The 25,564-nt window shown below is 48.6% G+C and overlaps 1 protein-coding gene across 2 annotated transcripts in view; it reads right to left on the bottom strand.

The window, feature by feature from the left end:
• ACSF3 (acyl-CoA synthetase family member 3) overlaps positions 1 to 25,564 on the bottom strand; it is a 106,524-nt gene that overhangs the window by 701 nt on the left and 80,259 nt on the right. Inside the window, exons 8-9 of one of the 2 annotated variants that reach the window (XM_077830904.1) lie at positions 6,876 to 7,010; positions 5,716 to 5,827 (exon numbers count right to left, since the gene is read on the bottom strand). In XM_077830904.1, coding sequence (XP_077687030.1) covers positions 5,716 to 5,827; positions 6,876 to 7,010 — 247 coding nt within the window. Of the gene's footprint in view, positions 1 to 5,715; positions 5,828 to 6,875; positions 7,011 to 15,089; positions 16,081 to 25,564 lie in introns of those variants that run through there. The other variant, XM_077830906.1, reaches the window with a different exon arrangement.

Genomic DNA, 25,564 nt, shown 5'->3' with positions numbered 1-25,564 from the left:
GTTCTACAGCCAGCAACAGAATGCATCTGAGAAATCCCAGTCCCGGCCTTAACAGACTGCACCACTGGGGGTAAACATGATCCTCTTAGTCGTGCAGGACCAAGCAGATCTGTCCACAACTAGCTCCCCAGTGAAGCACAATAGAGACACCTGTAAACGGGGCCATTATGGTGGACAACATGGCAGGGCTCTGGCAAGGCTCATAGAGGAAACAAAGGATTCTGGCAACACAGCAAGATCATGGCGTGGAAGGTTCAGCGGATCTGAGTGTGATGGACGCATCTGTGAAATCCCGCCCAGAGGAGAGTCATTTCAGAAAGACCATGGGACAGGCAGCCTCCCGTTAACGTGTGACATCTGCCCTCGCTGGACCCACGACTTGCCACTTCCTAAGGATTCACCACCAGAGCGGCCTCATCACTGCCGATGACCATAATGGATCTGGTGTGAGCAGCCCCCTCTCCCAGTTCATTCCACTGTGGGGCTGGGCTACGATTTCACAACCACAGGAGCGTGACATCACCGGTGTGTCAGCTCCAGGAAGCGTCCTGGCTCACTCAGACACACACAAGCCCAGGTATGGCTCCAAGCCCAGGGAGGCGCTGCAGAGAGACCCTCAGGGAAGGAGTCCCACACCTGGGGCTTGACGAAAGTCATGAGTTCGCGGGGGGGAGCTGACGCATTGGCAGTAAGAGCCTCTTCCTAGCATAGGGAATTAGAAATCAGGTCCCTCCCAGTAGGGCCTGTGCAGACCCAAGGAGCTGGGGAAGCAGGGAGAACAGTGCCAAAAGCCCTGGGAGAGGTGCAGCGTGTTTGAGTGAGATGCCTCCGCAGCAGCTGGCCCTTCCCAAGTTTGCTGGGAGCGTCAGCCGTGGAGTCACTTTCAGCTGGGGATATGGGGACGTCCCCTCTAAGATACCGAGTGAGACTCACGTCACTTGTGACCCAAACCAGCTGTTGGCTGGGGACGGACGAGACAATCACAGTCCTACTGGGCTCCCGAGTCCCTTCACACCCCCATTGCCTGTGCACGCCAGTTGGTTAAAAAACGCACCACAGACCTCTGCGCGTGCCCCCAGAGAGGGGAGGATGAACTGCCTTCAGTGAGCAGAATGGATAGCTCTGAATGGATACTAATCAATCCTTACGATTAGCAGTGGCAGGGAAAACAAATGATAAACGCAGAGTAATATCATTAAGGAAGCAAAGCCATGCAGAATTACACAATTCTAAGTGGGTCTCCTCGTTACTAGTTGCTTTGCTGAGAACGTAACAGATGAGCTCGCAGGCCGGCCAGCTATGCTCAATGGCTAACTCTGCCCAGGCTAACTTGTGTGCCCTTTCGCACAGATGTGCACGCTCTTCCACACACGCAGGCCCATGTTCCTTCTCTCTTTCACAGGAGGGAGTCTCAGCACAGAGCTAGCTCAGCAACCAAGTCTCTTCAGCCTTTGAAGAGCAGGGGGCTTGTCTCCCGCCTTCTGCTGCCTGCATATCATGAACCTGGGGCCATAACCAACTCCGACAGGCAGCTCCCTAACACTGATTCTAATGCAACATGCCAAGTCCACTGAGCTCTTCAACCACCATCCCTCCTCCCCCTTCCAAACCCAACGATCAACACATCCTGCCATATGGACGGCTCTAACTCAGGATGGCGCCTGTCACCATGAAACGAGATTGGAGGCGAAAGCTGCAAAATGAATCACTCTGAAGAGGGACATGTGTCGCCTGCCAGGGAGTGCGAGAAAGGGGCAAAACAAACGTAAGTGACACACAAAATAAAGGGGAGAGACAGAGCGAGAGGGACCGACGTGGACTGAGGGGAAAAGCCAGCATGAGCGTGGTGCTGGGAGACAGCACCAGACAGCACATGGGCAAGGGGCAGGGATGCTTCCTGGGGCTCTCGCTGCCCCTTCTAAGGCACAGGAGACACTGGCTGGATTTCTCCTCTCTTCACTATCTTTGCTGCGCACGGCAAAGAATCACAGTGTAAGCCGGAGAGGGTCTAAGCACCGTGAACAGAGGAGATGGGAGAGCTCTCTCCCTGCGGACTGGCTTGATTGAAGGGCAGATTGTGACTAGACAAAGGCGAACAAAGCCCAGGCAAAGACAAAAGCAGAGAGGTCACAGAGCAGCACAGATCTCCCTGCCTGTGCTTTGGGAAGACGCACTAACTGGAGACAGTAAGGGAGGACTGGTTGAAGCGTCTGGGCACACCTGCATGTGCTGGTTCAGACAGTGCCACAGGAAACATCTGTGACTGCAGGGCTCATGCTAAAGAGTAATTACAAACAGCATTGCATCCTGGCATTCTGGGGACTGTGCCTTGTTGGGCACCAGCTTAGAGTCAAGGATTTAATTTGAGACAGGCCAGGATGGTCTTTCTGAACTGCCGTCTAGACAGTATGTGGGATGGTGGCTATGTGGGCAAGGGCTGTAACAGGTAAGGATAAAGGGAACTGCTGGAGACAACTCCAATCCTATCAGTAAGACAAGCACAGCGGCTATCAAACGAACACACTGTGGTGCCTTCATCTCCAACTTCCCCACCCTGCCGCACTCCCGTCTCAACGCCTCAGTCCCAGTGACGGGGAGGTACATCCCTTTTTTGCTAGTGGAGATTTGCGAATACATTAGAGCTGCTTCCCCCTTTCCGGGAGGTGAGTCCCAGCCATAGATTCCAAGAGTGAATCAAGGTAAAGGTATGGAGCAGACTGCCAGGTATCTTCAGGGTTCCCAGACTAATGGGTGTAAAAGGATGAATATGTTTTTACTGCGGGAGGCAGTGACAGCAGGAGGCAGGATGCTGGGGCTCAGACTTGGCTGCTCTGTTGGACCAGCCAGCGTGGGGTTGGTTCCTTTGTTTGATTTTTTTCTCCCACTAAGTAATTGTTTAATCAGAGCAGCAGCTGGCCAGCTAGAATCTTCTTTCCATTTCCTCAATTGTAGTCTTCCAACTGCGATTTTGCAAATCCAGGGGAATCTTTAATTGGCCAGCTGTGCAGCCCTTGATGAAACAAGTATTCCTACTGTTTGTGAAATAGTGCCAGCCTCCCCAGAACGATCTGCAGCCCTAGGGGAAGGAGTCTCCAGGAACACAAATGGCTCCAGGACTATATAGTTTGCTAGTGGAATAGTAAAATAAATAATAATAGTAACAATGATAATCAACAAAAGAGATCCTGCTTCTCCATCGCTCGGCTGCTGCGGAGGCTCCCAGGGTCCTCGGGGCCTGGCCCGGCTCTCCCTCCAATCGGTACTGGCTCTGTGCCTAGCGTGTCAAGCCCAAATGAACAGCTTTTGGCCAGAGTTTGGAAAATTAGCCCAGGGTTTCAGTGCAGAAATGCTGTGCCGCTGTTCGCCTCTGAGCTACAAGCACCTTTACCGCAACTGCTCCTGCAAACGGGTGTTGGAAGGGCTCCTGCTGTTGTGCGGGGCCTTACGGCCCCCCCGCTGGGATGGAGAGGAGACCTGACGGACGGGCTTCCCGAGGCTGATGAACAAATGGACAGGAAGGAGGATGGGGGGAAGATAGCAGCATTATCGGCTGAGACCTGAGCAAAGGTCCCTGCTTTGGTGGAAACAACTGGGGAGGAAACATGATGCTTCTGCCCCAAGGTCCCTGCTTTAGCTCCTGTTCTCTGCTACACTGTGTGTTCCATGAGTGACTGTGCCCCATTCCCCCACTTCACTGCACAGCCCCTTCTAGCTTTCGAGGGTGTAACTTCCACTAGTGTGGCAGAGAATCAGACCGTTACCGCACCATTCGTCAAGCGCACTTCTGGGGAGCGCAGCCCAATCCTTTCCATTACCACCTGCACAGCGAGTCGTTAGCACCCGGCTCTCAGGAGTTGCTGACCTTTCTGCAGCCCCAGGCCCTGTGGCAGACAGTGCTGCTTACAGCTCGGCTCTAACCCAGTGCACCACTTTGGTTTTGTTTGGGTTCAGTCAGCTCTCTCCTTCTGGCGACCAACGCCCCAAACTACCAGACCGGCTGACGCCCTGAGTGTGTTTTCGCTGCTCCGAGCCGTTCACACCAGACGCCCCTTTGAGCTGTCTATGAGTGGTCTCCAAATGAAACCATGTCTTCCTACTGATCTCTTAGAACACAGGACCCATGCTGCCTCTCCATCACTCTGCACTTACATCAATAATTACACACAACCAAACTATATTATAAGCCCTTCCGACTGGCAGTCACACCGAGGAGCAGTGAGGGGACGGCGCAGGCCAGTGAGGGTGGAATCTTTCGGGATTGCAGCTGCTAAACCCTGAACAGTTTCTCCTGAGCACAGACTCATAGAAATGTTGGGCTGTAAGGGACCAAGAGGGTACCTAGTCTGTCCCCCAACGTGGAGCCAGGACCAAGTAAGCCTAGGCCATCGGCGACAGCCACTTTTCTAACCTGTTCTTAAAAACTTCCAAGGATGGGGATTCCGCAGCCTCCCCTTGTAAACTATTTTAGTACTTAACTCCCCTTACTGTTAGGAAGTTTGTCCTAATATCTAATCTAAATTTCCCTTGCTGCAAATTAAGCCCATTACTTCTTGTCCACCCACCAGTGACCATGGAGAACAATTGATCACTGTCCTCTTTATAACGACCTTTCATATATCTGAAGGCTGGTATCAGGTCCCCCATCAGCCATCTTTTCTCTAGACTAAACTTTCCCAACCTTTCCTCGTAGACTGTATTTTCTAAACCTCTTATTTTTCTTGCTTTCCTCTGGACTCTCTAAAATAGTTCACATCTTTTCTAAAGTGTGGTGCCCAAAACAGGACACAGTACTCCAGATGGGACCTCACCAGCGCCAAGAAGAGCAAGATAATGACCTCATGTGTCTCATATGCAACACTCCTGTTAATATACTCCAGAATGACCTTTGCCTTTTACACAGGAGCATCACACTGTTTACTCATATTTGATTTGTGATCCATCAGACCCTTCTCTGCAGTACTGTTGCGTAGCCAGTTATTTCCCATTTTGCAGTTGTGCATATTTTCCCTTTCTAAGTGTAGTACTTTGCACTTGCTCTTATTGAATTTCATTTGTTGATTTCAGACCAATTCTCCAATTTATCAAGATCATTTTGAGCTAATCCTGTCCTCCAAAGTGCCTGCAACCCCGTCCCAGTTTGTGGTTATCTGCAAATTTTATAAGCATACTCTCCACTCCATCATCATCATCATCATCAATGAAAATGTTGACTAGTACTAGCCCCAGGACTATCCCCTGCAGGACCCCACTTGGTCTGTCCTCTCCGTTTGACAGCATGTGTGAACTGAGTTTTTTCAGAGATTTATAACGTGGCCAAATTTGGGTGGATTTTCATGGGAACAGCAAAAGGCACATTCCTGACTCAGTGGCCAATTCTGGCTACATTTCAGAGCCCTGTTCCAAAGCAAGTAGGCACTAGACTTTCTCAAAGAAAAGGTAACCAGAATTTTTTTTTATGGTAAATCAATGTATCTCCCCCCCCCATAATTTGTTCTTGGAAATGGCTGAACCATATTGGCTAAAACTTAAAATAATTCAGCATACAAGTCCCGTGGAAACTGCAACCCAAAGAGCTGAAGTTTGGCAAAGTTATAAGCAAATGGAAGGGTATTATAATGGGAAGTATCGGGCAACCTTAATAGCAGGTGGTGCTCTCAACCCCACCAACAGTAGACTACAGCATTTGCTGTGCACTGTCCCATGACTGGCACTTACCTTGCCCAGCTCCTCAGGTCCTTGAGAGACAGCATCTCACCCTCCTGCAATTTCACCACAGCACTGACCCGCTGGCCCCACGTCACGTCTGGAGGGCCGATCACAGCCACATCTGGAGAAAAAGCAAAAGATTCAGCCTGAAGCAACTCAGCCCCATTTCCAAGAGACCAGGAGAAGAGTGTAAAAGAGCTAACTAACTCTGCAAGCTGCCGAGACAATGGTCAGGTGGGCAGGAATAGCCACGTACAGGGAAGGAGAACATCGACGGGGGGGGGGGGGGGAGGGGGTAGAGGGAGGGGATTTACTAGGAGTAACAGGGTAGAGCTGACAGAAGAATATCAGGAACTCTTCCAATGGCAGGGTCTAATAGAGAGCGGAAAAGCTCCCCAAGTAGCCTGGATAAAGAGAGAACTGCCCTGCACTTATTCCATCCCCTACTGGGCAACCCCGCCTTGGTGGTGCACTGATTCCCTCCTCGAATGAAGGGTCAGCAAGGAGGTCAGGGAAGGTTTAATGAAAATTTATCATTTCCAAACTTTGACGTGAGCTGCTGCTGAATCTGCACCTGGCTGTGAGTTTCCTGGCTTCAGTCACAGAGGCTCTGAATTCAGTCTGCTTGTCACTCACACCCAACCCTGCTAATGGAAAGGCCGTGAAACAGCCTCCAGGCAAGAACCCTCAGGCAGTCTCACATTGGGTTCTTCTGGGTTACTGCTGTGACCCAAGCAAGGCTCCCCAACGGCACCTCCCTCATATGCCTTCTATCCTCATTACTGCACAGCACAGAGACAAAACCAAACCAACTCGGCAGCTAACATGGCCAGAATGGAGCTCTGCGAGGAACAATGTACATTACCACAGGCAGCTCATGGGGCATTGTTACTGGGCGGCCATGGTTGCAAACACGCTCAGAGACCCGCTCTTGAGATTTGGGCTTCAATATAATTCTGGCCCAATTCAGCATCCTCACCAGTCTCCTGTCAGTTGGAGGCCTGGGGGGCACTGCAAGCTGGGACAGAGATGTCTGGGGAAAGCTTGTCCAGTGCCTGCCTGCCCTGGGACCATCTCCAGGTACAGCTCTTCACCTTGAGCAATAACACTTTGATTTGCCCGCACCCCTTCAAAGCCAAGAGCAGAGAACACAAGGTGCTGCACCTTACCTGCAATACTGGGGTGCGCTAACAGATGGCGCTCGACTTCTAGGGCGCTAATTTTATAGCCTCCGCTTTTGATGATGTCCACAGAGGTGCGGCCCTTGATCCAGTACATGCCCTCTTTATACACCGCCGTGTCTCCTGCAAACAGAGCAAATGCTGCTTAGCAGCCGTTTCCTCCTTATGGCCCTGCCTGTTTTCCCAGTCCCGCCACTCCCACACAGATCAGTTCAGATAGCACCCCTCCGTGCTGCCAGGCGTGGATCCAGTGGGTCCTACTGCTGCTGCTTAGCATGTGCCACCACACCCACAGAGCCACGTTCAAAGCACTGGTCAAAACTCATCTCTGGAAGAGACCTGCTGGCTGCTGTTTGCAGGACATCTGCTATTGGCCAGCAAGCATTTGAAGAGATTCTCTGCTGAGCATCTTAAGGCTCCAGGCAGCCCCACTGGGATGACACACACTGTCCCCAGGGCTTGGTGTGGAGATCTCCGACATAGGGATACCAATAGACTGAGAGCAGGTTAGATAGCCTTGCTTTGCCTCCCTCCCAGAAAGGACTGTCCACCCACCAGAAGGAAAAGTGAAGAGTGGTACTCTGGCTTCCTAAATAAAAAATCTTGAATCTGAAAGCTGTACAAATAAGAAGATGCATTACCTCTGCTGTGGGCTGGTTCCTTTCCCAATGTGCTTGGACACAATCCACGCACTAGATCAACTCCCAGCTCACCCCTTCCTGGTTTTATTGACAATTAACAATGATCAAGCATGAGGTTCATCTCAGACCTTTTCCTTGGGCTTGGCTGTTCCTAGGTCTCTGCACCAGGACTGCTAGATCCTTCCTCACTCTCTCTAGACAGCCACCTCCACCCCTTGCACCTCTGGTTAGGGTAATGAGTTACCTGCCTTAGGGAGTCAGCAGAACCCAACTAATCCTTTCCCAGTGGGACCCACACCTGCTACCAGTGTGTTTGGCGTGTGTGGGGAGGTGCTGCCTGCTACTTCCACCGCAACAGACAGTGCTGGAGGCTTTAGAGAGGAGTTCGATTTCTAAACCTGGGGTTAACCCCACCCACACCAGACCTGGTTATGATGAAAAGAGGGGGCTGGTGCTATTTCATTACAAGGACTGGATTTTTACCAAACGGCGAGTTGAATTAGTATGGTTCTTTCTGGAGGGCTCACAGAGAGCGAGTGCGGCAGGTGTGATCAAATAAATAATTAGTCACTTGTACTGCAGTCTGGGAAGATTGAGGAGAGAGGTCATCCCAGCACAGCCTGGCTAAATGTTTAACAAGCTGGGCTGCACTTCGATAGCTACTTAAGATGATTAGTCACATTTTGCTAATAGAACCTTTGTCACCCTTTGGGCTGGGTGGGGGAGTGTCTCAGGACTACTGACTTCAATTGCAGACTCTTGACGGGAGCACAAGAGAACTCTTAGCTTTAACCTATCCGTCAATCTCCATTCTCTCGTTAATGACACACAGTTGCATTGTGTCCACACACTGAGCTTGATTCCCCACTGTGGTTTCACTGACGAACCTGATTGCACTGCTGGTGGGAAAGCTCAAATCGGAAGGAGACGGCTCATGAAATAGGAACCTCAGACAAAGGCCTGAGTGGTTGAAATCAGCACTGCTGCAGTTCAAGAGCCCTTCCTCGCTAGCCCCCCTGGCGCTAACCTGCTTCCCCCTGCTGGTTCTGATGCTGGTTCGGAAAGTGGAACTCTGGTAAGTGAAAGGACACAGGGAGCCACAGTGCTCAGAATATCCTCCTAGCCGTGGGAGGTCTGGCCTAACGGCTGCAGAACAGGCTGGCCAGGAGTATTCGAGGCTACCCCAAAAAGCTTCAGTAGCAGAGAGACTGTAGCCACTATCAGCTGGCCCAGGAAACTCAGCCAACCACACTGCAAAGCCTGGGGTCTCCGTGAAAGAGGCAGCAAGAAGGATCCAAAGGGACTGCTTTGATTCGCCGATGTGCTCAGCTCTGGGTATCTCGGTGCATGGTCCCAGGCTGGGCATAGACCGACCAGTGCCATGATGCTCAGTGGCTATCTCTGGGCTTGCAAATAGTTTCTTCCAGAGATGAATAGCTCTAGTTCTCCATGAGTAGGGCCTTACCAAATTCACGGTCCACTCTGGCCTATTTCACAGTCATAGGATTTTAAAGACAAGACATTTCATGATTTCAGCTACTTAAATCTGACCTGACCCAAAAAGGAGTTGCAGGTGGCAGCAGCGGCCGCGCTCCGGCCGCCCAGCTCCGAAGGCAGCAGCGCTGAAGTAAGGATGGCCTGGTATGGCATTGCCACCCTTACTTCTGCGCTGCTGCTGGCAGGGCACCGCCTTCAGAGCTGGGCACCCAGCCACCAGCCGCCGCGCTCCAGCCGCCCAGCTCCGAAGGCAGCAGCGCAGAAGTAAGGGTGGCAGCAATACTGTGACCCCCCTGCAAGTCCCTTTTTGGGTCAGGACCCGCAGTTTAAGAAACGCTGGTTTTCCCCCGTGAAATCTGTATAGTATAGGGTAAAAGTACACCAAACGCCTGATTTCACGGGGGCAGAACAGATTTCATGGTCCGTGACGCATTTTTCATGGCTGTGAATTTGCTAGGGCCCTAACAATGAGGATTCTCTCTCCTTTGCCCACTATGGAGCCCTTAGGATCACCCTCCCTCTCCGATGATGTCATACTTCTGGACTGGCCTTTCTCTGAAGCCAGGCACCATGCACCTGAGTCTGCTGGAGCAGTTGCTGTTGAGTGTCACAGGACCACTCTTCCTCCTCGAAATTGAGCGGCTAGACCCAGGCTTTGAATCTGGGTCAATTTCAACAATATGTGCATTTCCACTGAATCGGGCGTCCACATGCTGTATCCACATGTGTCACGTCCCTCAGTTTAACCAGGAACCGATACATTATCCCCAGATTTTCCTGTGTTGAGTTTGGTTTCTCATGTGCAATAATCAAAGTGTGCCCATGTATATCAAGAACTGTTTGAATATTTTAAAGAGATGGGAATTTTTTTTAAGCGGGGACTCTCCTGATATTTGACTCTTGGCGGTTGAAAGGAATTCATGCCCCATGTGATAAATGACCCATGTTTTCTAGACATCAGGGCAGTCTGTGAGACCGACAGATGTGTAGAATGAAACATTAATTGAAATGTGACTTGAGGAGTGAGGAGCGGGCGTGGAGAACCAGGTGCTTGAGCCAGCGACCGGGGGTGTATTCATAAACAGAAGCCAGGAAGAGAGGGAATTTTGACCTAGTTCAACAGCAAACAGCGGTGTCCATGTCACCCGTCACTATTTACACAAAGTGGAGCTGCCATTTTTCCGCACACGGTGCCAGTTATGTAAAACAGACAGCTGTCCAATAGGAATGGGTTAAGTCCACCAAATGAATTCAGCTGGAGATGTGATACGTATCTGAACCCAGGTCTCTATGTCAGTAGTGAAAGTACCTTGTGACTGATGAGATCACTCACTCCCCCATAGCTTTATCTCCCGCTTTATCTGAATTAACTGGGCTGCGCTCCCTTGAAGGAGGCGCTCTGTAGGTGGGGTGTTAGCCTAGCACCGCAGGACAGAGCTCTTAGAGGTGTGCTTGGTGTTGTTGCAGGAACTCTGACGCCATAAAAAAGTAGAAACCACCACCACAGATTAGCAGGCAGACAGCCCCTTTTGCAGTACAGTGTTCTAGCGTGTGTGGGTTCAGCCACTCCTGATAAGGGAGCTCCTCTGGAATGACAGAACGCACTGGGGGTTCAGAACAGGGGGTTGGTTCTACACAAAATGTCTTTGCCGTTAGCTGTGTACTGGGGAAGGCTGAGTTCACAAATATGGGCTGGGCTTAAGTTGACCCAGGGCAAGCGATAGTGTTTGTGCCCAGCTTTGAGAAAATATAACACCCAGCACAGAAGACTGGAATGGACCCAGTTCCCCAACGGCTGCTATTTGGGACGAGGAGCCGATGCTAATGGTTTGGTGAAAGGTCTACTAGAAAAGCTGATAAAAAGTTTCTCTGCTTCTATAGCAGATTGGAAATTATGCCCCTGATCGCTCCTGTGAAGGTCGTGAGATAGGAAATAATACAACTGCAGATTTCTTTCCCAGGTGGAGATCTAGCTCTCTGTTCTAAAGCATCTCTGCTATCCCCTTGATGTGGCATGATCCCAAGGTGTGTGGGTCCACAGGGAAGGCTTCTCAGCTCTCCAGCCTTTCTCATGACCATCTCCTTAAGAAATGCATGTAGCAATGTCACTGGGAAAGCCATTGTTTTTCCTCTTCGAGGCTGGCCCAGGAGGGGGGAGCAGTGCGCCTGCTAGGTATCAAAAATGGGATCTTTTGGTAGCACCCTCTGAAAATTAGTGGGTTTCTCTGCTTATCCTCCTCCTGGAACTTCACCATCTTCTGCTTGGGATGTCAAGACCAACCCTCCTGTCGTATGTGCCAAGGCGTTAATTACACCCCCTTGTCTTGAACCAGGAGCGGTGTGTGTGTGGGCAGATTCCGTTTGCTCTCCCTCGTGCAGATAACCCTTGCAAGCTGGGTCACCTGAGTCCTGGGGCAGCTTTGATCTCTCCAATGCCCCCAGACACTCTTTTCAGCAAGCTAAGTACTTGCTCTTGCTCTGGTTGGCCAGAAGCCGGATCCCAGTTGGATTCCATGTTGCCACTTTTGGAAGGTTCTCAAAAAACTTCTGCTTCCTACTAGCCGCACCCGGGGCTGCTACTTTCCCAGATAGTCACTAAGCAATAAGAAAAAGAAGGTAACAGTAACCAGGGGTGAATGGGGGCACTCACTGGGAGAAGGGAGTGGGACCCCCACGCTCCACCTCTCTGCCCTGGGATGGCTCCTGTCCCACCAGTATCAACAACACCCCTAGTCTGATGCAAACACTCTGTGGCCTCAGACAGCTGTGTTACTACTTGGCATTATTATTACTGCTGTTAACCCCAGGGACGTGCTCTGTGATTTCTCCCTCTCTCTGTTTCTCTCCCTTCCCATTTCTTCTCTCTAAACCCCGAGCTGCCGAGACTGGATATCCCTTCCACTGTTGACAGGACAGGGCATACTATGCGTGTCATTCCTCCAGGGCTCCGGGGAATGGCGGTGCACAGAGGACAGGCGCATTACCCTCTGCCCTGTGCCATCTGCTACCAGCCTATCAAGTAAGCCAGTATATCCAGAACAACAGAGCACTAGATGGCTCCCTGCCAAGAGGGGTTTCCTACTCCAGTGAGACTAGTTAAGAAGATGCTGCTGTTTGTTTAATGACTGTCCCCCTCCCACATGCAGACTTAAAATAAAATAATGGCTTCCCCTCAGACCCTGAAATCATACCTGGTGCCAGCAGTGCTGGAAGCTTGTTGAGGCACGCATGGGCCTCCTTGCGGCGTCTGAATGCTGGACACTCCACCGTCTGCTGCGAGTCCGTTCATTCAGTGCCCGCAGAACACGAAAACACACCGGCTGACTCACCCTAACAGGTGGATTTTTCAGAATGGAGGATTTGTCTGTGTCAGTGTCTGAAGGAGTTTATGACGACACACTGAACAAGGGTCATTAACATGCTCTTCTGAGCAGACGGACAGCGCTAACCATGTCCACGCTTACTAGACTTCTCACTCCTAACACTGTTCATCACAATGAGCACTCATTCTATTGGATCACTTGTTCCTGGTAAACACAGAACCACTTCTACAGGGGATAGCAATGTGTCATGAACAAACATTTTGTGCTTGTAAAGCAACAAACATTTTGGCTGACGAAATGAAACACATGGACATTTTGTGTTTCCTGGAAGAAGTTTCTGGGACAGCAGGAATGCATAGGAAAAACTGTCCTGATAAAACTGGGCTGGAGAGTGTCTTCACCACTGGCAGACCCCGCTGCCAGAGCCAGAACTATGTTAAGAGTTGAATTATTAGGTCAACTTTATCACCCATTACAGAGTGTTAGCAATATTGTTGACCAATATATGATGGGCTAATATGTATCACATTATCAATATGTATTATCCACATCACATGTATTAATATGCATTAAGCACATAATACCACTCTATCATTGTACTGTGTATATATGTACTTCTAGCAGTTACATGAACTACATTGGCCTATGTCCTTCTATAATCCCATTCACTTATGCTAAGTATCCCATAACACTTTGCAAAGCTGAAGTCAGCTTTGGCATTAGACAATGAGAAATTCATCAAAGGCAAAATACATGCCTGTCCTGCCCTGCTACAAGTGGAGAAGGTATCTTTACATTCCAGTTCCTGGAATTCTAGGATCCAAAACAAAGACAAGGAAGGAACAGAACAGCACGTTAAGGAACTGGTACGAACAGATGGGTTGGACTTCAGTGATGTGTAAAGAGTTTTGTAACTTGCAAAGTCATCCTAAAAATACTGCTGGCTGAAACGTGTAACTTCTGTGTAAGATGAATTTAACAGTGCTGCATGGGATAGCTTCCCAGAAACCAGTATTGTACTGAGCCTTTCTTCCTGGATTACATGATTATTGACTTTCAGCAATAAACCTGACTGACAGCAGTTACTTGGTCTTTTGAATATATTTCATACCGAACCAAAGCGTGGTCAAGCAATTAACTACACAATTTACCAACAATCCGGACTGCTCCGCCCCCTGATGCCAAGGGGGTTACACGAGAGATGGATTTGACCCACAGTGCACAATTAAAAAGAGAAATTAAATTAGAGGTCTAGCGGTTGAGAAATGTTTGCTCAGTGACATCGTTCATCAGCCCTGCAGAATGGTGCTAAGCGGAGCCTGCCAACAAAGCAAGTCCTGCATCAGGACGGCTTTGTGATAGAGACAATCTCCACTGGGAACCAGAGCGAGAGCACTAATCTCATTTCACTCTTGACCTAGGGCACATTTGAACCCAGGTGTCTGGAAATAAAAGGCACATGTGGGCGGAAGAAGGAGGGAGTCCTCAGAAACATATGTTGCGATCTTTGATGTCATGACAGTGTCAGCCTAAGTCCCTGTAGGGACACGAACTGGTGGTGCTCAGAGCACAGAGCTGACACACCAGTGAGCACTGAGCCACCACACTGGCTTGTCAATTACAACCTGGACTTTCTTGGCTTTTGTCAGTTTCTTTATGTTATTTACAACTGTTTTTTTTTTTTTTTGCATTAATGGTCCCTATAGATAAAGGCCAGCCTTATTCCAACACGTGCTGTCAAGTGCATTCCCATCAGCCCCGAGAAGGGACGTTCCTGGCTAGCTCCAGATGCATTCTCCATGAAGTTTATAAATCAAAGACATGCTTTCTATCTGCCAGCACCGTAAACAATGTTCCCTCTAATTTTTTCCATCCACGTGCAGAATAAATTTTGTTATGTGTACCGAGGTATGTGCAGATGTGCGCCACCAGTAGAAACAAAAAACAGAGACTGTGTGAGCTGGCTTCTGGGAAGATCTCAGAAACAGTGCACTGTAACTTTAAGAGAGGCACTCAGTCACTCACCGTTCACCACAGCCGCTCCGAGACCTGAGCCAAGCTGTCCCCTCTCCCTTGCTCTGCGGAGATGGGGTACAGGGGCAGGGGGACACCCTGACATCAGCACCCTCCCCACACTCTGCACAGCCAGCAGGAGGGTCCTGGGAGCAGCTGCAGGACGGAGCAACGTGGAGGGAGGGGCACCTGAACACACGCTGCTGGCACGATCTCTAATCAGCTGGGCGGCATTTGAATCTCTCCTGTTCGGCCGCCCAAGTGCGCAGCTTACAGGGAACACAGCCCGTAAACCCAGCTGGGCACGTGAAAACCAGGCTGCAGGCTTTCTGCTTCATACAGCAGCAACATGAAAAAACCTGGAATCAGAACTTCCCTGCCTCTTTTACCAATGATGCCTGAGGCGGAACAGGCCCCAGCCCTGCTCCGGTAGCTAGACTGGCTCTGCAGGATTGAAGAGCTAGCACAAATTATAGGGAAAAAACAACCCAGCAGTGAACTGCCAGGAAAGTAGGACATTAGGACACAGCTGGCCTGATTAAACCCAGCCTTACTCTGGTCTCCCCTTTTGCACCAGCAGTGTTCAGCCATTTGCTGAAATCAAACATCTAAATGTTCAGCCTTTGCAATCACTAGAAGACATTTCTACATCTAATTATGCACACAGGGTGCTTGTGCAGTGGGGAGCTGCCCACAAAGGCTCAACTACTCACCCTGCAAAGGGGAAGGCGAGGCAATGGGCACTGATGGCTTCAGAAGAGGAAACACGTATTTCAAAGCTGTATTTTCCAAGCCCTTTGTTATAAACGCACAGCTCTCCCTGTAGGAATCACAGGAAGCTCCACTCACAATTCAGACATGGGGACAGGAAGCCTTGTCATTGCTCTGTGAACCTATGGTCCATAGTCAGAACCACATACAAGGCCCACTATAATTTCTACAGAGGTGACCTCTAAATGGCATTAGAACTAGGGTGACCAGATGCTAAATACAAAACATCGGGACCGCTGCAGGAGGAGTGCCTTTTCAATTCTTACAATCGCCGTCAGCAATTGAAGTATCCGCCGCCGAAGTGCCACCGAAGACCTGGACGTGCCGGGTGAGTGTAACAATTGAAAACGCGCTCCCCATGCCTGTCACTGCCGCCTAAGGAAAAAAAAAAAAAACAACAAAACCGTGCCCGAAGGAAATATCAGGACAAATGGCGTCCCGACCGTACTTTGGTCGGGACGCGGGACAACCCGCTCAATATCGGGACAGTCGAGATTATCGGGATATCTGGTCATCCTTATTAGAACTTCTGATAATTCACCCAGTGAGGAACAGGGCTAACGGCCATTCTCTTGTGCCATTACATTAGTAAGCAGCGAAACCTCAGCTTGAAAGGAAATGTATTTTGTAGATAAGCAAAAAGAAAAAAGTGAGTGACTTTAACCTGCTGCCACGGTGGCAGCTAATACTGTGACCAGCCGTTCCAAGGGTTCTTGAGTTCTCTTGGTGGTTCTTAGTGTCGTTCTGCTCCTGCAGTGTTCACAGGGTGAAATTCACCCCTCTGCAGAGGGCCTCGGTGATGAAGCAGGACTTGAGCAGCACATGGGCCTTGAGCTGGGTTGAATTTCACCCTCTAAGGCTCTAGGCTTATTCTTCCTTAGCTCCCTTGTTATCTCACTCAGTTATTTGTTTCTGGGGGAAGAAGACTGCAGATCAGCTGTAGAAAATCTGTGGGGCAAAAATGCAATAGAAGGAAAGTGGAGTGGGAGCAAGGAGTATTGTCTGGGCTAAGCGGGGTGATCAGCATGAAACCCAGTGTGAGCTGAGCTGAGCGCACCCTGCAGAGCCCATGCAGCTACAATACCCCACCTGTGACACAGATACATGCCAGACATTTGGCCTTATGGAAATATTTCAGTTTACCAGAAGCTAGTGACAGCGGGTGCTCTAAGCTAGTTCCGTGGATAGCCCTGCTTCCACCTACGTCACCTCAGTGATATGAAGAGCTTCCCCCTAAACATCTCCCTAGCAATGCCCTGTTAGCTAGCCCCAGCCACACTGTGACATTGGAACAGGGTTTGCCATTTAACAGCATTAAACAAAACATGATTAGACCCCAGATATTCCCAACTGTCCAACCCGGGCTCCTAACCCGGAAATGTAAGCTCTGGACCGAGGGCTTTAGCCCTAGCCACTTTGGGGCCCCATTTGTAAAGTGGCCCTCAACCCAGCCCTGTAATTTTGCCAGCACAATTTTACACTCACAACCAACTTTGCCTACATTTTGTGCTCACCATTAATTGTGGGGGCAAATCACATGAGTTAGCCATTTAACTCCCTGATCTGTGGGCCCAGTCAGGTGTTGCAGGTGCAAAGCTACATCTTCCCATTTGCTTAAACAAATTAGAGGCAGACTTTCAAAATCAGGCCCGACGGCTGTTTTGACAGGTGTCACATCATTGTACGACCAAACCGTTCCCGCTTAGAGCTTTGGCTTGTTGTACATGCGAAACATTTTGAATCAGATCTAACTTGTTTGGCATGAGGACAGGATCACAGTGAAAGATGAATGTTTACTGTTTCAGAGCTGCCTCACGAACCAGGTGCATCTCCTGAGCTGGTCCTGATACCATTACATCTCCTTTGACACACAGACTTTCCAACGGAATTTAAATGGCATTTAAAAGATCTCCATCATCCCCAGGTGACTGGTGCTGCAGTGAACGCCCAAAGCAATGGTGTTAACAGTAATGCTAGTGCCAACACAAGACGCCAGCCGAAGCGATGGGAAATTATTTCTGATCCAAGCTGGGGAAGCTCAGTGTAGAAGGGACATTCCCCATATACACCCTGTGGATCGAGCCCCAAGCTGCTGGCTGCTAGCAGGAAGTCTCTGTGCCTCTGCTGAAGCGGTGTTGATACGAGGATCCTGATGGGTCTGCAGCCTGCTCTTTTGTGAGCTTTGAAGCTTTTCTTTACAAGCTCTGATAGGAATTCCCTGCTGCTGGCTGTTTGGCTGGCACAGCGATCTCTCAGCTCGAGGGGGCAAAGACAGAATGAGGCGTTCTCCCTACTGGATTCCTTTGCACAGACCGTACCTGGAGAATCACAGGGCTCTCCAAATTAGTGTGTCGGTGAGACAATTGGTATCCCAGCTGTGAGACCCTCGAGGAGCCCTTCTTTGAGGCAGTCAGAAATAATGACGCTTTGTCCTTCTCCAGCGCCTTTCATCTGAGGATCTCAAAGGGCTTTGCAAACAAGAACTAATTAGGCAGGAAAATGGAACAGCAGGGGGACAACTCTGGTACGCTGAGGGGGTGGAACATGGTTTGTCTCTTTTTCATGGTACAGGGCATTAGGTGGTGTGTGGGAGGCTTTGAACATGAGCTGCTTTACCCTGTTGTTGACTCTTGTGCGTACCTTTCCTTTGACTGTTTCATTTTACTTTGGGTTTGTGCTACTGGTGGCAGGCAGGGGTCACACTCTGGCAGCCCCAGGTTACCATTTAATATATTGACTGATTTTAAAAAGGCAGGATGGTCCAAGCAGACTGAGTATGTGGCTAGGAACCAGGAATTTTTGAGTGCTAATCCCAGCACTACCACCAAGTTCATGTGTTTCTGAGCAAGACACTTAGGGCTCCTTCCTCCCAGGAGCTGAAGGGTGCAAGGTGAACAAAGGGCACCAGAGAATCTGGGACTCAGGGCCAGATTTTCACAAACGGACATGCAACTGCACATGCATATGTCCGCAGACAGAACAGGTAACTGGGCAGAGCAAAGGCCAGTGAGACGCATACTTGGCTCTTTGTATTCTCCAGTTACCCAAGCTGTGCAAAGCAACAGTGAATAGTGAAAATCAGGCTCCCAACATCATTGTGCCTCAGTTTCTCCATCTCTTATTCTGGTCTCTAAAATACCTAGGAATATAGGAATTGCCAGGCTGGACCAGACCCCAGGTCTATCTAGTCCAGTGTTCTGGTTCTGGCAGTGGCCAGTGCAAGATGCTTCAGTGGAAGATGCAAGCAATCTGCATTAGGCAGTTGTGGGCTAATCTGCCCCTCACATTACATCTCATCCTTGTCTCTTAGATTGTCTTAACCCTTGAAGCAGGAGGTTTAGTAGCCCTCCAAAATTTTTGCCATCATTTATTATAACTCTGGAGATTCCGGTTATCCATATAAATGTCTAATCCCTTTTTGAAGCTCACCAAGGTCTTGGCCTCCACAACTTCCTGTAGCAGTGAGTTCCACAGTTTAAATCACAAGTTGTGAGAAGAACATTTCCTTTTGTCAGTTTTGAATTTCCCACCTTTTAATTTCATTGACTGTCTTCTTATTCTTGTGTTAGGAGACAGGAAGGACACCAATTCCTGATCTCCCTCTTCTAGATCATTCAATTTTTATATACTTTTATGAACCAAATCAGCTGAGAGGAAGAAGTTAACTCGCATCCCAGAGTTTTAAAAGAGCTGGCTGAGGAGCTCACTGGACTGTTAAAGTTGATTTTCCATAAATCTTGAAGCCCTGGGGAACTTCCAGATGGGAACAAAGTGAACGTTGGGCCAATTTAAAAAAGGGTAAACAGGATGATTCAAGTAATTATAGCCCTGTCAGCCTGACATCGATCCCAGGCAAGGTAATGGAGCAGCTGATCTGGGACTTGATTAATAAAGAATGCAAATCAACATGGGTTTATGGAAAATAGATCCTGTCAAACTAATCTGATATTTTTTTTGATGGGATTACAAGTTTGGTTGATAATGGTAATAGTGTTGATGTAACATACTTAAGAGTTCAGAAAGGCATTTAACTTGGTACCACATGACATTTTGATTAAACAAACTAGAATGATATAAAATTAACATGGCACACATTAAATGGATTAAAAACTGGCTACCTGATAGTCTCAAAATGTAATTGTAAATGGGGAATTGTCATTGAGCAGGTGCATTCCAGCATGGCCCCGCGGTGATCATTTCTTGGCCCTACAATATTTAGTGGTTTTATCAGTGACCTTGAGGAAAACATAACACCATCACTGATAAAGTTTACAGATGACACAAACATTGGTGGAATAGTAATAGTAATTAATGAAGAGGACAGGTCACTGATTCAGAGTGATCTGGATCGTTTGGTAAACTGGACACAAACAAACACTGTGTGTTTTAATACGGCTAAATGTAAATACAGTATATACATATGGGAACAAAGAATGTCGGCCATACTTACGGGATGGGGGACTCTATCCTGGGAAGCAGTGACTACGAAAAAAATGTGGGAGTTGTGGTGTATAATCAGCTGAATACAAGCCCCCATGGTGATTCTGTGGCCAAAAGAGCTATTACGATCCTGGCATGCATAAAGAGGGGAATCTTGAGTAGGAGTAAAGAGGCTATTTTACCTCTACTTTTGGCACAGGTGCACCTGCTACTGGAATCCTGTGTCCGGTGCCTACAATTCAAGAAGATTGCTGATACATTGCAAAGGGTTCAGAGAAGAGCCTGGAGAATGCTTAAAGGATTAGAAAACCTGCCTTATCCTGATAGACTCAAAGAGCTCCATCTATTTAACTTAACAAAGAAAAGGTGAAGGGATGACTTGATTACAGTTTATTGGTATTTACAAGAGGAACAAATATTTAATAATGGGTTCTTCTGTCTAGCAGAGCATGGTCTAACACAATCCAATGACTGGAAGCTGAAGCTAGACAAATTCAGACTGGAAATAAGGTGTAAATTTTAACAGTGAGAGTAAGTAACCACTGCCACAATTTCCCAATGGTCACGGTGGATTCTCCATCACTCGCAATTTTAAAATCAAAGTTGGCTGCTTTTCTAAAAGCTCTGCTCTGGAAATTATTTGGGGGGAAGTTCTCTGCCCTGTGCTATGCAGGAGGCCAGAGCGGATGATAACAATGGTCCCATCTGGCCTTGGAATCTGTGCAAAAATGGTGTTGCCTCTTCCCATATTGTTTCCTGACTGCAGAAAAAACACCTTAAGAATTACGAGAAGGATAAAATCTAAGAGCTGGGCATCCAGGTCCTGCTACAACCCCGGTGAGCACAAAATTCTTGCAAATCAACTTTCTATAACAAATACAGGAAGCAGAGGGTGAAATAAAGGGATTTTCCTCTGTTTTGGCTACGGAATTCCCAGTGTGTGGGGAACCCATGAACACGATTTTTGTAGGTAACACAGAAACATCAAGAGCATAAGGTTCTGGAGCTCGGCATAGTGGGGATGCTACTCCAGCCTCCCAGCTGACTGAGGCCATGGTGGGAGAAGTGGAAGGCCTTGTTATTTTACTGAGTTTGGATCACAATTGCAGCTCTCAGTTGGACAGCAAGCCCAAAGTCTAAAATTCAAAAGGAATAGCTGGCTACAACTACAGGATTCCTGCTCTTTGTAACAGGTGTGGAAGAGGGCATGGGGTGGCAAACCATTAGGTGAAAGAATTGAAGATTAACAATGGAATTCAGCTCTGCCATGCTCACAGAAGCGAAGTGCGCATTTCCTAGTATGAAGGGATGTGCGTGCGCGTGTGTGTGTCTGAGAGGGACATAAACTGCCCCCTCCCCCCACACACAATGAAAACTGCATCAATAGTTCTCCCATCTGCTCACATACATCACACACTTCATTCCAGTTTATTAGCTGGAATAAATCATAAATATTTCATTATACATCAACGACGCTCGACTCCGGGAAGGCACAATCCATCACCTCAACACTCCTTGCGACCTGCCGCCATGCAATAAGCTTTCCAGTCTATTAAACAAGATTGATACAGTGTGCTAGGATGGACTAGGAGAATTTATTTATGGTGCACTGGGAAAGGGAGAGCACTGAAAGCACACAGACAAGACTGAGTTTCCCATGTTAGCTCCCCTGCACCTGGCCTACACAACTGCAAAGTCCTTAAACAGGTAGCATGAACCGGATCCCATTTCTCTGGAACCCAGTGTATGGAGATGGCAGCTTGGTGGCACAGCTATTCAATGCACTGGCTTTTTACCTCTGGAGACCTACAATAGGTTAGCAGCTGTCTTGACAACAGTGACACGAGTTTCTTGGGCTCAGTCCAGGCTCCAGTGATTGCTTATCCTTGTTAGTTATCAGCAATGGATAATACAGCCCACTTTAGCATGGTTGGCAGTTTCTGCTGAGGAGAGAAGGCCAGGACTAGAATAGCAGGAGTTACAAGAGGAATGAGATGCAACAGCAGAAGTAGGTGAGAGGCTGGAATAGTGGGCATTGTAGGCCAGAACTAAAGTGAACTGGCAGAGCAGCTGTGTGTGTGTGTGTGGGGGGGGGGGGGGGGCAGTCCAAGACTGGAATAACAGGGGGTGCCACAAGTCATAGAATCACAGAATATCAGGGTTGGAAGGGACCTCAGGAGGTCATCTAGTCCAACCCCCTGCTCAAAGCAGGACCAATCCCCAACTAAATCATCCCAGCCAGGGCTTTGTCAAGCCTGACCTTAAAAACTTCTAAGGAAGGAGATTCAGGATTGGCAGAGCTGCGTGGCAGAAGTTACACGGCTCCAGCCCTAGGCAGGGCTATTAATTCCTCACTTTCATCAGCAAATTCACCCAGAACACGAAAAGGCAGCCCGGAGTACAGTATCATTAGACAGCAGCTCTCTATCCTGCTTTGGCTATTTTTCTTAGACAACATTCAGGCCACTCCAGGGTACTGGTCCCAAGTTGCCCCGTAAGTACTGCATTTTCCCACGGCTTGCCATGGCACTACTGTATTGGCCATTCCTCGTGTCCCCCTGGCCTTGCTCTGGCTTTTTCTAATGCCAAGTTTTTCATTGTCTCTCTTCCCCTGCAAACATTTCTGGCCATAGTTAAAGAAAGTGTAAATGTTTCAGCCTAAATTAAAATCAGTGGCAAGCTGAGCTGACCTTTCTGAAGCACTGGGGCAGATTTTACTGCCAGCAAATCCCCATGTGTGTGACAGAAAAGGAGTCAGAGACCTGCTGGCCACAACTTGCTCTTATTTTCACCCCCATCACAACACTGGTAAATGCATAACCAGTTACTTCCAATGGGAAACTAGCACACCAGCTGGATTGTGTCTCTCTCAGTCCAACGAACCTGCCCCTCCCCCTGGCATCCTCTTCAAAGCTGCAGCTGCCTTCTTTCCAGTCCCTAAAATGTTCTGTAATAAGTCAACAGCTCATTTTAAGCCCCTGTCTGCACTGAGTTGATGCACATCATGGCATGTTCTCCCCCCTACCTCCGCCTCTTCACTGAGAGTGAATTTTGGTACTTGGGGAAATAAGCGTCTGACCGACTGACGTCATCTAGCCGTCCACAGAGCAGGTCTAGCATGCGCTTCCTCTTTGCCCTTGCCAATGAGATGCTGAGACTCTGAGCTGCGGAGCCACCAGAGGGGTGAGATCAGTCACCCGTTCAGTCTTTGGCTTCTCTTTGCCAATAAGCTGTCACAGAAATTTTTCCAAAGGTGGAGCGGAGCTCTACCCACTAGCCTATCTCACACTAGCACCTGGGATCACCAGACACCAATGTCATTCAGTCATTCCCAGCCTAGCTGGATTCCAGCTGGCAACCTGGATGTGACAGGGCCCATTTACCCATCCTCTTATCCACCTGTCCCCCCACTTCCTCCTGTTTTGACTGTGCTCCAACACAGAGTGGGACGTGTCTCGCTTCTGCACAGCTGAACACAGTTTTATTTCTGCTTCAGATCCTAACTACAATTCACGCTTTTCTAGAGTCATCATTTTGCAAGAATAATTGTCTAGCAAATTGTTTTACTGACTCCACAGTCGACAGTGAGCTGCTGTCGTAGATCTTCTAAATAAAGATTTGTGGAGAACAGAATCAATCTATCTAGGGGCATGCATGGCCCCGCCCACCACTGTATTTCACCCCCTTGACCTGTGAAGTACGGAGTATTATTCCCAACTGAAAGAGGGGAAACTGAGGCAAAAAGCATGACTTGTTCAAGGTCATACGGGGGTCTGTGGCACAGCCGCAACCTCACCCCGGCTCTCCTGAATGCCAGAACCACAAGGCCAGCCTTCCTCCCTCCCTTCTCCAAAAGTTGCTGCTGTTTACCAGAGCAGAGCCCAAGGAAACCCCAATGCTAGAGTGCCTGGTGAAAATAAGAGGCGATTAATTAAGAGGGGAAATCCGCTTTCACTGAAGCAGACCTGTTATCAAGAGAACTTGGGCTCTGATCTCTTACCATGAGTGATATCAAAAGTTCAGCTAGCAGCTATGGGGCTGATCCCCAGTCAGACAAGATGAACAATCTCAGCTAACTGACTCATCGTACACAACTGATTGTTCACTGGAGATGCTAACCTAATGTGCAGTGAATTCTGAACATTTGCATAGTATGCTGCATTCCTGGAATTGATCAGAGATGGCCTTTCTCCTGAAGGGGATTCACACAGCCTTGCCAATGAGGATATATGGGGATGTATCTATTCAATGAAATGCTAGATGATAGGCTAAATAACAGAGGCAACTTTAGCATGATTTAAGAAATGGAAAGGAACAACATTTGTCACAGGTGTCAGCCATCTTGGTTAGGAGGAAGCTGCTCCAGAGGTAACTGGCGCAAACTGTAGCTAAAAACCAGTTATTAGCATCTCCAGAATCCTACGTTTCTACACAAGGCAATACATTGTCCACACTTGTACAAGCGCCATGCTTAAAAAAACAACCTGGGCTGGGGGTAGGACACACCTTACCCTTCTATACCAACTTTCTTCCAAGCGTATCAAAGTGCTCAACGAACAGCAATTAATTAAAACTCACCCAATGAACTATTATCCCTATTTTACAGGTGGAGAAACAAGGGCACAGAGAGGTTAAGTGACTTGCCCAAGACCCCACAGCAAGCTAGAAGCAGATCCAGGAATAATATACCCAGGAGTCTTGACTTCCACACCCCTGCTCTTGACCTGTAAACCCCACACCACCAGCTTCCTTTTCTGCTCATGGTTTTCCTTAGCCCAATGTGCTACCATATCAGGTGACATTTTAGTTCTGTCTACAGCATATCTACACGGGGAAGGAATATTTAATGATGGGCTCTTCAGTCTAGCAGAGAAAGGTAGAGTAGTTAACCATTGGAACAATTTACCAAGGGTTGCGGTGGACTCTCCATCACTGACAATGTTTAAATCAGGATTGGATGTTTTGATAAAAACTCTGCTCTAGGGATGATTTGGGGGCAGGTCTCTGGCCTGTGCTCTGCAGGTCAGAGTAGATGATCACAGTCATAGAATACCAGGGTTGGAAGGGACCTCAGGAGGTCATCTAGTCCAACCGCCTGCTCCAAGCAGGACCAATCCCCAAGTTTTGCCCCAGATTGCTAAATGGCCTCGTCAAGGATTGAACTCACAACCCTGGGTTTAGCAGGCCAATGCTCAAACCACTGAGCTATCCCTCCCACCCCACAGTCATAGAATCATAGAATATCAGGGTTGGAAGGGACCCCTGAAGGTCATCTAGTCCAACCCCCTGCTCGAAGCAGGACCAATTCCCAGTTAAATCATCCCAGCCAGGGCTTTGTCAAGCCTGACCTTAAAAACTTCCAAGGAAGGAGATTCCACCACCTCCCTAGGCAACGCATTCCAGTGTTTCACCACCCTCTTAGTGAAAAAGTTTTTCCTAATATCCAATCTAAACCTCCCCCACTGCAACTTGAGACCATTACTCCTCGTTCTGTCATCTGCTACCATTGAGAACAGTCTAGAGCCATCCTCTTTGGAACCCCCTTTCAGGTAGTTGAAAGCAGCTATCAAATCCCCCCTCATTCTTCTCTTCTGCAGGCTAAACAATCCCAGCTCCCTCAGCCTCTCCTCATAAGTCATGTGTTCTAGACCCCTAATCATTTTTGTTGCCCTTCGCTGGACTCTCTCCAATTTATCCACATCCTTCTTGTAGTGTGGGGCCCAAAACTGGACACAGTACTCCAGATGAGGCCTCACCAATGTCGAATAGAGGTGGACGATCAGTAATCCCTTCTGGCCTTTGAATCTAGGAATCCTCTCTTGAACATTCCTGCAGCCTCAGGGGACAAGGCCTAGGACAAGAACGTTAGCAAAGATGTCAAACGCATGCTAGTGGCATCTTTCCTGTGCACAACAGGAGAGCTGCAGCTCCAAATAACTTGCAGCCCAGTCTTACAGCTGGGATGACCTTGGAAAATCTGCACAAGGACGCA

The sequence above is a fragment of the Eretmochelys imbricata genome, chromosome 12 (genome assembly GCF_965152235.1).
Source record: "Eretmochelys imbricata isolate rEreImb1 chromosome 12, rEreImb1.hap1, whole genome shotgun sequence".
NCBI classification, from domain to species: domain Eukaryota; kingdom Metazoa; phylum Chordata; order Testudines; family Cheloniidae; genus Eretmochelys; species Eretmochelys imbricata.
The sequence above is the reverse complement of the archived record's forward strand: the minus strand, read 5'-3'. Positions and strand labels throughout refer to the sequence as shown.